General features: G+C 46.6%; 1 protein-coding gene across 1 annotated transcript in view; it reads right to left on the reverse strand.

Moving 5' to 3' along the window:
- ERCC4 (excision repair cross-complementation group 4) overlaps window positions 1-13,569 on the reverse strand; it is a 25,304-nt gene extending 11,735 nt beyond the window's left edge. The window contains exons 1-8 of the mRNA XM_004692117.2: window positions 13,362-13,569; window positions 12,101-12,281; window positions 8,568-8,763; window positions 7,522-7,729; window positions 4,856-5,036; window positions 3,864-3,992; window positions 2,572-2,682; window positions 65-641 (exon numbers count right to left, since the gene is read on the reverse strand). Of these exons, the coding sequence (XP_004692174.1) occupies window positions 65-641; window positions 2,572-2,682; window positions 3,864-3,992; window positions 4,856-5,036; window positions 7,522-7,729; window positions 8,568-8,763; window positions 12,101-12,281; window positions 13,362-13,568 (1,790 nt within the window). The 5' untranslated portion in view covers window position 13,569. The remainder of the gene's footprint in view (window positions 1-64; window positions 642-2,571; window positions 2,683-3,863; window positions 3,993-4,855; window positions 5,037-7,521; window positions 7,730-8,567; window positions 8,764-12,100; window positions 12,282-13,361) is intronic.
- Between the last annotated feature and the right edge of the window lie 234 nt (window positions 13,570-13,803).

Below are 13,803 nucleotides of genomic sequence, written 5' to 3' on the forward strand. Positions count from 1 at the left end.
GCGAAACCCTCAGGCGCCGGGAGAGCCGAGCCCTCAGCGCCCGGCCCACAAGCCCGCCACTTGCCTCAGCGGTCTCCCAGGCCGACTGGCTCTGTAGATCTCGAGCTGACGGACAAACGTCAGCTCGGCGTCGTACAGCACCACGTATCTGGGCTCCACCTCGTGCAGCACCCGCGTCAGCGCGTAGGGGTCGCCGCAGCCCAGGAGCGGGTGCAGCACGGTGAGCGGCTCCCTCAGGATCCCGTAGGCCGCCTCGGACGACAAGTTGGCATCGAAGGCCTCGTGCGCCATCTCTCCCCCGCAGCCTTCGGGGCCGCCGCCGCCCTGACGGCCGTCCTCGCCGGGCGCGTCGCCTCCCGCCGGCCCCGCGGCGCCCACCATCTGAGTGAGCGTCAGCCCGCGCGGCTTCTTTTTGAGCGCCCTCCCCTGGGCGGGAGGCCGGTCTGCGGGCCGCCGGCGGGCCTTCGTGGTCCTCCGGGCGCAGTCCTCTCTCGGCGGCGGCGCCCACACCTCCTGGGCCTTGCCGTCCTTCTCGAAGGCCTTGCGGTACAGCCGCAGCAGGAAGGCCTCGGCCCCGCCGGTGAGGTACTCCCGCAGCTGGGAGCAGGTCCGCTCGTCGCTGGCGCAGATGAGCACCCGACCTAAAACGAGAAGGAAGGTTCGGTCACTGCTGGGGGCCGCTGCCCGGGGCCGGCCCGGCGCCCTTACAGCAAAAAGAAGGCACCCCGGCCCCTGGGCGCTGAAGGCACCATGTGCGCGCTTTGTTGCAGAAGGTTCTTCGGTGTTTATCAGAAGCTTTCAGCTCGCCGGCAGGATTACTTAAATCTTCTGAGCAAAGTTGAAGCCAGAAATACCTACTTTGAGAAAGTACGGTCATGGTGTAATGGAGGCTTTAAAGAAGCCCTTTTTTAATTAGCAATTTTCCAGAAGATCTTATATAGCAAAATAAATTCCAAGTGGATTACAGAGTCAAATGTCAAATATTAACTCATAGAAGAAAGGTGGCTCTTCTAAGCGCCTTCGGATGGAGATGATTTTCTTGGCTTAGAAGCAGAGGAAGAAACCTCAGACAAGACTGGTATCTACAATCTAAGATTGACCCCATAAGAATTTTTTTTTTTTAAAAAGGGTGCATTAAAAAAGCTAAGGACAAAAAGAACTCTGCGAAAACGCGGATAAGTTTAACAACTTTAATATGTAAAAATTCAACACAAACTCAAAATTAGCCTCAATTGGCAAAGGGAACACACATAATTCACGAGAGCACATGCTAATGAAGAGCTACTGAGCTCGTCATACACTAGCAAGATGACGGCCCTCCCTGGTGGCGCAGTGGGTTAAAGCACAGCACTGAGAATCTAAAGCCGCTTCCGCATGAGTTCGATTCCCACCTGCCCTGGTGTGGCAGACCTCTCCTGACCCGCCCGCTGCTCCCCTCAGCAGTGTACTTCGTCGATTTGCCTGTTCTGTTCCCCACTCTGTCTCTGGTGAAGCCTCTCACTGCCCCTGAGCCTCTGGCCTGTACCCCAGTTCTATATGCACAAATAAATAAATCTTTAAAAAAAAAATAAAAGCAAGATGACACTTTTCTGCAATTAAATTAATAAAATCGTTACATGTATGTGGTTCACATAGTACCAATACATTTTTCAGTCATTGTTCCCTTTGCGAAAAATGGGTAAGTTCTTACACTGTTAGAAGAACTGAAGATTGATAAAAACTTTATATAAGTCAATGCGGTAACTGTGTCTTAAGGACTCTGTCATTTGACTCATGAATTCTGGATCCAGAAATTATACCTGTGCTATGCCTCTGACAATGAGAAACCAGAAAACACGGGGAAGAAAACCTGGAAGGAAGCACGCCCAGGCTGACAGTGACCACTGTGCACCCATTTCTTCTGCTCCGCTCTTCTTCGTTTTCTAAGTGAGAAGCCTGTGTGACCTTGGCTCTAAAATCACAGCACCGTAGTTCTGGGAAAATACCACCAGAGTGTTTACTGATAGAAGGATTGGGTGCTTGCCTCTACTGCCCTGCAGGAGTTAATTTCTGTAATCGAGTTTCATTTTCCGTTTGGCTTTATTTTCTCAATGGAGTCGGCTGAGCCTGCTGTGTGTGCAAGCCTGCTTAGTCGAGTCTGAGCAGAGTGGCCCTCAGGTTCGGAATTGTTTTCGATTCCAGAGCCAGGTTGGTGTCACTCCATGGAACAGCTGAGGCTTCTCTGGAAAGACACTCGCTGGGAATATAAAATGTGAGCTCATCAGCTTTCTCCTTGGGGATTCCAGATTTAAAGTCTGGTGAATATGTATGTGGGGATTAGCTGAAATAGAAGTTCCGAGGATGCAACCAGCAAAAAAACCCCACACTTTCATGAATACACAATGATTCAACCTGGAGAAAATCACATGAGTGGAAAGGAGGCTGTTGATAGTATTTCAGTATTCACTTAGCACTTACGTTTTCACATTTTATGAACAAAGTAACTGAGGTATTGCTAACCAGCTAATCGAAGGGGCTGACTTGCGGGATTCTGAAAGAGAACGCGAATGCCACCATCTCCTTTCCCCCTACCTGGGCCACCAAGGGCTTCACTCTCCTTGTTTTCTGCCTCAATTTCTTTCAATACTTCAGTGAGTGCTTCCCACTTGGGGTTGCTTTCGAGGACCAGTTCCCTTTTTGTTTCTGTGTAGAAATAAAAGACAACCTATATTTTATGGCCAGTTCTTATTCCAAAGACTGCTAGAATAACAAAACACATGTTTCATTCTACAACTGAAGAAAGTCCCCTGAGCTTTCTTCAACAGTAAGAATTCATAGATAGACTCTGCCTTCCTGGAAAAGGTCTACTTCTGGCCTGAATGGCCAACACGTCACACCTGTGTTAATCCAGGTTTCATGACACCCTGACAGAGGGCTCTGTGCACAGGCATTAATAAGAGATGATGCGTGCGGCTGTCAGCAGTGACACTAAGTGGCGAGGCAAAATGAAGGGGACAGTACAGAAAATCAGTAGTTATTACTTCTAAAATCCCCACAACATTCACAATCTGGAACATGGAATAAAAGACAATAATCAGGTCTTCTTGGTGGCCTAGGGGTTAAGTTTCAGCACTACCACTATGAAGGCCCACCACACTGGCCTGGCCTGAGTTTGATCCCCAGCCAGGGAGCTGACGCACATGGCGCAGCAGACTGCTCCTGTCTCTTCGCTGCTCTTCTCAGCAGTGGATTTTAGTTGATTTTAGTTGAATTTAGTAGAGAGCACTTCTGCTCTCTACTCTGTCTCTGGCCTATACCCCAATTCGTCTATGCAAAATAAGTAAATACAATGTTAAAAAAACAAAAGTAGACAACACTCAAACTTATATTTCTACATGTATTCAAACATGTCACCATATATTTAATTAACTTCTGAAACAGACCTTTGCATGAGGCAGAAAGTAAGCACTAACCCAGTTTCATGCCTTGACCAAAAACAAAACAAAACAAAACAAAATACCAATGATACTTATTTTACCTGTTGGAATAAAGCCCTTATTTACCTCTAAAAGCTAATGGGTTTTAAATGGCACACCCAGAATTTAAGTGCATAAACTACTCATTGCCAAAAGTAGAAAGAAAATTAACCTATAGTTCTTTATGTAGTAATGAGAACAGTCTCGACAGACCCTTGGCATTTATTTGGACTCTCCTGGCAGTGGAGTCTAAGACTTGCCAGGTGAATATTGTAAACAGATATGGACCACTACATATGACACAGAAGCACACCTTTTCACGTGGCTGAAGAGTTAAAATCACACTGCCACTTGATAAACATCTCTACACCAAGAGGTTAAAGGCTGAAGCCTCTGAGAATCCTTTACCTTGCCCTTCTTTAATCTCCGTTTTTTCTGACACTTTGCCTTTTTTACTCGCTTTGGCATCTGGAATCTGATAAACTCTTGCTCGAGCATTGATGAACATTGAGGCGCTGGAGTCAAGAAACAGCCAACCTGATATGAAAAGCAAAAAAAAAAGAGAGAGACTTTAATCTTTAATTCCTGGCCCATTTGAAAGAGTTTCTGATGACCTGGCTCACCTCAGGGGGCTCCCAAGATGCTTCACAGGCTCTGCAGCCTCAATGCTGCTCTCATGATAGCACCGGCACATCAGCCGATCTCTCCCCACTTGCTGACATTCCCAGTGACAGTGCAGAGACACGGGTGGCAGGACCTCTGGTGCCTGCACATGGCCTGGCACTGGGGCCCAGCGTGTTGGCAGGCTTGTATTACTCCTTGCAGTGCACCTGCCATTTGTGACAAGAATGTCCCTGAAGGAACCATAAAAACCTGTGCCTATACCGAATCTTGGCCCTAGGGGCCAGGGAACCACCTCTGGCCAATCACTGGCCTGGCCAAATACACAGGTTGCAACAGTGTGGGCAGTGGGCAAGACGGCGGTCAGCGGATGAGTGTTTCCCTACAAATGTCTTCTTGGCCTCGGCCCTCTACGGAAGAAGCCCCATGCTCCCTTGCTGTTTCTCTGGAGGAAAATGAATTTTAAGTTCTTAACAACTAAACTTCCAGAACTCATCCTATTTCTAATTTGGGGACGGCCTGTATTATACACAGCCTTTTCCACAAATAAAAGTGCCTGGAATGGATATGCCTGCTTATTATTATGCCGAGCAGAAGGTAAGTAGGCGGGAACATTAGTTATCAGTGAGACCTGCGCCCCTGGGCTGTGTGCATTGAGCATGACTCGGAATCTCAGTACACCAGGCAGTTAGATACAGCACTGACCCCCTCTGCCGCCCCAACATCCAGCAGTTGATTCAAACCACCTCCAAGGCAGGGTATTCCACAAAACACCCTACCTGAGTTCTGACCAAAAGCTTTCTCTGTTGCTCTCAGAGATTCCAGAAGATTCAGAAATGTAATACAATCATACTGGGAGAGATACTGAAGCAATGTTCGTAGAATCTTCAAATCCTGCACCAAGGATTTAGTCCTGGCTCCAAGCTGGTGCCACAAAGGGTCCAGGTAATGGCGGATTGTCTAAAACAAAGATAAAACTGAGTGCTGCTAAAATACGTTCAACGTAGTCATTGTTATAAACAGTCTACTTAAAAATGGTCAGGGTGGTAAATTTTGTTATATTCAACTTACCACACACAGGAAAGCATCCAAAACATTATCCCCCGAGGAAGTGGAGAGAGAATTCAGTTTGTAAGTGTCTAATAATAATGTTTAATTTTTCAAGTGTAAAGCATTTTCCTTTGGAATTATTTTATTACATTACAAGTGCGGGCTAGTTTCCTGAGTTCTACACACTAATTTAAAGGGAACAATGTTACCTCTTATTACTCTAGGATCATGGCTAATAACTTTTCAAGGCTTTTGAGAAAAATCTTGAAAAGGTTTCTCGTGCCTGGAATGTTAACATTATGGAAGAAGGAACTCTAGAGAGGTGTCACTGCTGTGTCTGATGCACCCACAAAATGCAGCTCCTTGGTGTCCTCTGTCTGCCACGTCACTGCATGTTGGCAGTGTGGAGATCTGAGTTTCCTGCGGGCTCAGTGAAGCTGGGGACCAAGCACAGGCTAGGCTTCTCCCCCACGGCCACCACCTCCCCACTGCCTCCTGGACCGCAGCTCCCCCATCACAGGGCCCCCCAGGCCCCTGTTACCATCAGATTCTGCGATCACCACCAGGCCATAGTCAGAAGGCTGCAGCTTTTAATTTCCAACATCAATATAATTTCTACTCCCAGTCAGAATCTTTATGACCAGACAATGAATTTTTGATTCTCCATGTTTGGCTTTATTCATGTTAACTCTCCACATTACATTATTAATGCTAATAAATTTCAGCATGAATATCTAACGATTAATTACACTAGTCATCAGGAGAGAAAACACCAGCTAATCAATTACCTGTTTCTACAAAGAGACAGGGCCTGCAGCTCAGACACATCCGGCTCCTGCAGGAGTTGGCCCTGACCCTGTCTGGGGCGAGGGAGCACAGAGCGCCTGGAAGCCGCAGGCGCCGGGTTAAATTCCTCTATACCCTCATTGCTGGCGTAAAAGATCTGCTTGTTCATTTATTAAGTCTGAGGCGTGGATGGGGACGTACCTGTCATATTAACAACGGTATAAACGTGAGTAACTTTCAATATCGTAAAAGTCACTTAAAACACAGGACAGCCTTGCACACGCCCTGTGGAGGCCTGTGTGCCTGCAGCTTGCCCAGCTCGCGACTTTCTCCAGCGCCTCCGCTTGCTGCTTCTGGAACAGGGTGTGAGGGGGCAGCCTGACCTGGAGCCTGACCTGCCCAGGGGCCCCTAGTAGCAAACTTAACACGGGCAGGAGCAATACTTGCGTGGCCACAGCCGAGGGCACACGGGGACGCTTGTGAATCCAAATGATACCGCTCGGGACAGGACAACAGGCGCTGGGTGCCTCCGTCCGAGCCAGGTCATGGCCAGGGCATGCAGCCGTGAGCCCTGTAAATCATCTATGAAGGCTACATTTTCGAATGAGAAGAAAGTTATGCGAAATAACTTTCGAATTATTGGATTATTGGAATCTGATTACTCAAAGGTATTCCTATCATGCCATGTTGACTTTTACCAGCCAGGGAATGATAAAGCAGAAACTTAGTGGAAAACATATGAGGCTATATTTTGTTTTTTCTAAAGATGATACATTTTATGAAAAGAATGTGAGGCATTTTTGTTTTGGGACTTTGGTATCAACATTCATTTAAATTATAATGAACTTTAAGAACAGAACACATGACATTAATTCAATATATTATTTTATATATGATGACTCTGGAAGAAGTTGAGAAATGAGTTAAGTTTCCCCTTTTGTAGAATATAGTCAGTCACATTATTTCCAAGGACAAAGAGTGAATTTAAAAGAGACAGGTATTTTTGTTCTTCCCAAAAATGAAAACAAAGCTGCGTGGAATTTTAAAATAACATTTTCTGGGTCTACATTTCAATCTCACATCTGTGCCAATATTAATTTATGATTAAAAAAATAAATCAGAATAAAAACTCCTTGAACTGAAGCCTTACCTTTTCTCAACTGAGAATGTAATTTGAACACAGAGCTTTACACTCCCCAGTAATGAAAACTCATCCAAAATATTTAATTCCAAAAAGTATTCAATTCCAAGAAAGTGGTCATAAGTTTATGTATAATTATGAAGCATTTTTATGTAACTCTTCTACCTGTTGCTGCCCAATGTCACTTTAGAGTAAAAAGGTTATTTAACCTCCTCTTAATTATACTTAAAATGAGCTAAAAACTGTAACTGCAAAAATCAGAGTTATGTTTTGATGCCAATCCATGTATTTTTAACAAATGATTACCTTCTAGTAAGCCAGAGTGGAGCTATACTTTAAATCACCTCCAATTTAATTAAAAAATAATGGCAAATTCCTACTAGGAACACCGCAATTATTAAAATAACCTGCATTCTTTACATGTACAATATAACACACCATGCATAAAAAGGAAAAGAAATAGCAAACCTTATCAAAAGGTTTTCCAATAGCATTTTCTAAAGATAAATCTTCAACTTCAAGTGACGGGTTATGGAATTTCAGCTCCTTCAGACATGCGTTGAGGATGTCCAGGATGGCCGTCTGGATAGCAAGCATGGCCGGCGTCATGGAAACATGAATCTCCACGACTTCAGGTTTGTGCTGTTCTAGAAATGAGTTTACTGCGACATGGAACCTAGGAAGATAAGCGGTTTTCAAATATTTTCTACAGTTTCAGGAGCAATGTGTATTTCTGGCTTCAGTTTAATATCCTAGGGGTATTTCTGGTAAAATGCAGTTAAGAAGGATGGAAAGCAAATGACGTTTTCAGGAATATTTTTAACCTCAGTGAGTGGAAATACTATTCTGGGGTCAGAAGACTATGACACGGGCCTAGCCCAGAGCCTGCTTGTGTAAGATGCAGAGACACTCACATCATTTACAGGTCATCTCTGCTTAACTTCAAGGCCTCCACAGCCCGGGATATTTGACCACCCGCCTTTTTCACGAAAAGCCCACTAATCCCTGAAGTGAGGTACAATCAAGAAAGGAAAAAGGCTGCAGCAACTCTTCTCAAATACCAGCATGTGGCCAAAATATTTATTAGCACAGGCTGCAGAGTGTTTAAAAATGGAAACCTTAAAAAAAAAAAAAGATGGAAACCTTATTTTTTCTTTTTTTCTGAGAAACTTACATAAATTCTTCAACATGTTTGTACTTTATTTCCCTGGTGGGTAATTTTCAAAGTGGAAGTGGGAGTCTTAGCCAGCAAGTCTGCCCTTCACCTAAAGCCACTGCATGTCTGAGTCTCTGAAAAAGAAAGAGGCCGCCCTGGCTGGATTAGGTGAGTAGAGAAACAGCCCCCAACGTGCTCTCCTCTAAAAGGAGTCACAAAGGTGGTGACAGAGATTGACAGTGGGGCCAGTCTGACAGGACGCGTGGAGTGGACCTACGATGAGTTTTATGTCACGGGACAGTGTCAATTTAAACGACAGCCGGTCCCCTCGGAGGGCCTGAGCACAGAAGGCCGTTACCTTGGCCACAGATAGAGCTTCCTTACAAAAAGATTCCTCATCACTCTTTCCACGTGGCAGAAACCCGTGTCGAAGGCCACGGCGTTGTCTGTGAAGGCCTTGATGAAACCACGCTTGTTCTTCTGGCGGAAGAGGCGCAGGATGAATGCTTCCTGACAGGACTCGATGATTCGGTGAGCTCTGTACACCAACACGCCTGCGGGGAGAGGGGCGATGGTGTGGAGACTCAGGTCTCAGAAGAGGAGCAGAGGTGTGGGGGGAAGGCGTGGTCACTGGGGCGGCCTGGCCGAGCTCATGGCTGAGTGAAGGCCTGAGGGGGGTGAGCGGTGACCCTGCCACCCTCTGGCCCAAGAGAGTTCCAGGCAGAAGGGATAATAAAAGCAAAGGGTGGGTGTGACAGGCATGATGGAAGAAGAATTTCTGAAAGCAAGATGGGCCCCTAATTCTCCTTTTCTATAAGAAATCAGCAGGGGATACCAAGTAGCGTTTTACAAGTCTGGGCGACACCGACATCACCTGTGAGCATAATCCAGTGTTCAAAATTAGAGCATTTTCAATTGAATTAGCCCACTGAAAATAAAAACTTCTAATGAACATATTTAATACATCTTTAATACATTTAATACGACAGTGACATCCGTGTTGCAAAAGGACAATTAGACAAGTGTCCTTAACGGTAGAAGGAGCAACCCTGGGCCACACGGTGAGGGTTTAGGGCTCTCGGCTTCTGAGACCCACGTGGTGACCTCTATGTACCTGCTGTAAATGTGCTCGCGTATTTTTGCTCCAGTTCTCAATCCGAGGGTCTGGAAGATGATACTTGTGATGTTTTACTGCCCTTTCTAGTGCATACACACAACTCAGTTTCTACTATTTTGGTGTTTAAATTCTAGATTCTGATGGATGGTTAATTACAATCTACTCCAGTTAAGCCAATTATTTTTCAGTATAACAACTGTATTATTTAGGAGTGTGTACACAAAGGACTGTCTATCACCCTAACATATGTACACAACTGACTATCCAGAAACTATTTTCTACCCAGTAGCTGGGACTTTCCAAGCAGTTGACTGGGTCACACTTAGTGGCCTAGACTGAAATTTTATCAGTTTAAAAAATAGACTTCCAAACAAATGGTGAACCTCTATTTAAGAAAATGTACGTTCTAAAATGTCACTCTTTCGGAACCCAAAGGAGGATGGGAGCTGGCACTGAAAAGCTGAGGTACTGGACGTAGGCACTTTCAGATTTGCGTTTCACTTATCCTCACAATAATTCTCCAGGATACATCTCATCATGAGACCAGAACAGGAAGTCACTTGATCCAGGCCATCCAATAAGTAAAGGGGAGACAAAAGATTCCAAAATCTATGGGCCTGAGAACAAAGCTTCATGCCTCCTTCTGAGTGACTCCCCTTGAGGGTTTCCCCTGAAAACAAACAACAATCACAACAAGGTGAGACCTGTCAGGGCCACCCCAGACCCCACAAAGTGTTCTTATTTGCAAGTTAGGCACATCTACGTGGTCTGTTTGAATGACTTTTGGCCTCAGAGGCTGGAGAGTTTGAAGGAGTTGATTTCTTTGTACTCATTTCAGTTAGGCAGCGGCAGCCCCAGCTCTGCCACTGGTTGGGAATTTTGCACTTTTACTTAAGGGTAGGGACTACCCTTAAGCTGTATTTTGGATGTTTATTTAGACTGCGCTCTTGTTAACTAGGGCGAACTGTACTGAAATTCACAGCGAAACAGTGACATCTAGTGGTCATTTCAATACTCTCCCAACCCGTTTTGTCAACTTAAAACCCGGTAGTAGAAGGCAGCAAACAGTTAAGACTATCATGTACCCAGTTTCCTGGTTATAAAACCCAGCCCTTTTCTACTTGCTATTATTTATTAAGTGATTACTGTATACCAGGCTCTTTATTTTATCCCACTCAATCCTTACAATAACTCTAGGAGGTGCTATTTTCTTGATTTAAAAAAGAGTATTATATGCTACACCTGAAATAATATATTGTTATAAGTAAATTATATGTCAATTAAAAACTTGATTTGCAAAAAAACCCCCACAAAATAACAGAAGCATTTCACTTAATCATGGATATAATAAGTCAACAGCAGAACTGTAGAGTAAAAAAGCATCACAGTTTCCAGCAACACAAGAGCGCTGCTCTACCCTGTGAGGGGTGGTCCACTGTCCGCTACTCTAAAAACCAAGCCAGCTTACTCACTTCACTCATCAATATAGTTTTTAAAGGGACATGAATAAAAAACAGTAGTTGTCATGAGAACATTAAAAAAAAAGATTTATTTATGCATATAAGAGGATTCACCAGAGTGGGGAGCAGACAGGTGGATCCACTGAAGTCTACTGCTGAGGGGGGCGGTGGGAGACAGGAGAGGTCTGCTGTACCCTGTGGGTCACTCCCTGGCTGGGGATCACACCAGTGCTGCAGCGGCTGGTGATGGCTTAGAGTGCTGAGACTTAAACCCTTCTACCACCAGGGAGGCCCAACACGAGGACATTTAGACTTATGACAGAAAAGGCAAGAATGCAATAGATGAATAGATGGCAGTGTCTCCAGAGAGGGAGAAGTAGAGGAAAATGGTGAGAACCACCTTTCAGAACGGGCAGGAGTAAACTGAGGCTCATGAAAGGTAAGGAGCTTGCTTGTAGGTGGTGGAGTCACCTTTTCAAGACAAGTGAACCTGACCAGAGGTCAGTGCCATCCTTGATGGGGATGGTCAGTCTCAGGCAAGGGTAACAAAGTTTTCCTCCGCCGGCTCACCCTATACTATGTAGAGCATTCATCATACACACTCATTCACTAAATATTTTTGAGTGTCTTCTAGATCCTGGGTAAGATGACAATGGAAATACTAACGATGGTTATAATTTCAGAGTCTGCCCTCCAAGTGTCCACTAAAGGTTACATTCATCCAACAGATAGCTGTCTAGTTGCAACTATGCCCCAGGTGCAGGAGGAACAAGGCATTCCTGGAGGGGTCACCAACATGAGCAAGACAGATAAGTACAATGTGGGGTTCTGGGCACTATGCCTGGGCAGAAGCACAGGGTGACCTGAGGACACAGAGGCCCCTAAATTAGCTTTGGGGACATCAGAAAAGGCTTCTCAGGAGATGCATGGTAATGAAAAGTAACTCCTCTTCTCTATTAATCCTAGCTAAAATGAAACCACTCCCCAAAGAAATAAGCAATGGCTTGGTTTAATTTGAAATCATAGAAATAAGTTGCAAAGGAATACATGAAGAATATTTGTAAACCTCTCAAGCCTCTCTGAGTTCTCAAAGCAAATGCTAGCCAATTACTGAGTATTTATTGAATATGAGCTTAGAAGACAAGGGCAAGTTGCAGATTTAGGCTGCCAGTGTTCATGGAGCAACTCAAAGGTGTCAGGTTATGAGCAAAAGCATCCAGTGCCTGGCGAGGTCTGGGTTTGAGTTCAGCAGAGGGGACAGACAGAAAAAGGGAAAATGCATAAACAAATAGTGATAAGAGCTCACATTCTTACCAGTAATTAAATCGGAAGGTATTCTATCGGTCAAGAAATCAACCACAAGAATTCGACTTGTTGCAAATATCACACCTCCTTGTGTGTAAACCTCATAGCGATTGTTACTGGCGATTTCGTTTGTCACCCGGCGAGGGAGGTGTTCAATTCCATCTATCTTCAGCTGATTGATAAAATACTCCTAAATCAGATCGAACTTGTTAGTGGCTGTTTAATACAGAGGAATTTTTAATAGGCATTGGGCATTTGTATTTAAAACACTGAGCTGCCTTCTTCAAAGACAATGAGCTTGCTAGAGAATACACAAACTGAGTTATTCCCTTAGGTGGATCTACATTTAACTCGGATTTTGATTTTGTTTTGGGGTGTACACTAAGGGATCATTCTGTTTGAGTTGTTAGCATGGTAACAAAGACTTCAAAACACTGGATGCAACGCTTTGGCTACCTACAAAACAGGAACAGCAGATTTGCAGGCAGCTGTGAGACCTTCTCACCCTATCCGGCCTGGAGGGACCTCCTTGAAAACGGCCCATGACTCTGTGCACCTTCAGTTCAATACTTGACTGGGGGCCTGGGTCTGCACTGGGGACACCCTGATGCATCAGTCAGGGTCCCTGCCCTCAAGGACTCTGTGGTTACTCTTTTCAGCTGATGTTTTCCTCTGGCCTCGGCATAAGCATATCCCCCTTCCTCCACATACTCCCATCTCCTTGACCCCATGTAACCTCAGGGAGCCACCCCCAGCCTCCACAGCTCTCGCCCTTCCCTTCAGATTCTATGTCCTTCCTTGCTGAAACCCCTCGGTCCCTCCTTTTCCCTACTGGGTTCTCCCCAGCCTCAGTGTCCCCGTTCAAGTCCCAGCAAATAACCTCAGCGACACCCCCCCCCCGCCCCCGTCACCTTCATGTTTCCCTTTTGGGGTCCCACTTCTCTGTCCCCCGCAAGCCCCTTGACATCCTTCTTCTTATTCATCGCCTCCTCCAGACGTGTCCCCATGCCCTTCAGCATGTCAATCCTTCTCCCCAAACACATCGTCCCCAGATGATCCCCCCAAATCTTCTCAGAGCGCCTCCCATCCTCTCCCAGCCTAGCACCCCTGTCAGGGACCTGCGTCGGTCTCAGGGGACCTCCACTGCACCGACCCCGCCGTGTCAGGGAGCTGCGCGCCCTCAGAATCTCGGCACCGGCGCCCGGGCCTGCGTGTGCCTGACGCCCCTGCACTCTCGGGGTCCCCTCACCCCCCGCGCCGGCGGCCGCACCTCCTCGGCCGGCTGCGTGTTGAGCACCAGCACCAGGCAGGCCGGGTGGCAGTGCAGCCGCAGGAAGTGGTAGAGGAGCCGGTCGGCGCCGAGCCCGCGGGCGCACACTACCAGCCCGTCGGTCTCCAGCAGTTCCAGCACCAGCTGCCGCTCATACTCCAGCAGCGGCGCCATCGCCAAGGATCGGGCCCGCGCTCCCGGCTCCATGCGAGCCCTTCCGGGGCCGGGGCCGAGCGCAACCGAAGAGAGCCGAGTCTGAGCCGAGTGGAGGCCGAACGTAGCCGAGAAGACCCGAACCCGAGAGGACGCGAGCAGGCCGAGCTCAGCCGAAGGGCAGCCGAGGCCGACGCGACAGGGACTCGAAGAAAGCCGAAGCGAGCCGAGCCCGAGGAGCCGAGCGCCGGCCGAATTCAGCCGAAGAGGAGCCGAGCGCCGGCCGAAT

The sequence above is a fragment of the Condylura cristata genome, unplaced genomic scaffold (assembly GCF_000260355.1).
Source record: "Condylura cristata isolate star-nosed mole 26May11 unplaced genomic scaffold, ConCri1.0 scaffold00032, whole genome shotgun sequence".
Classification (NCBI taxonomy): Eukaryota; Metazoa; Chordata; class Mammalia; order Eulipotyphla; family Talpidae; genus Condylura; species Condylura cristata.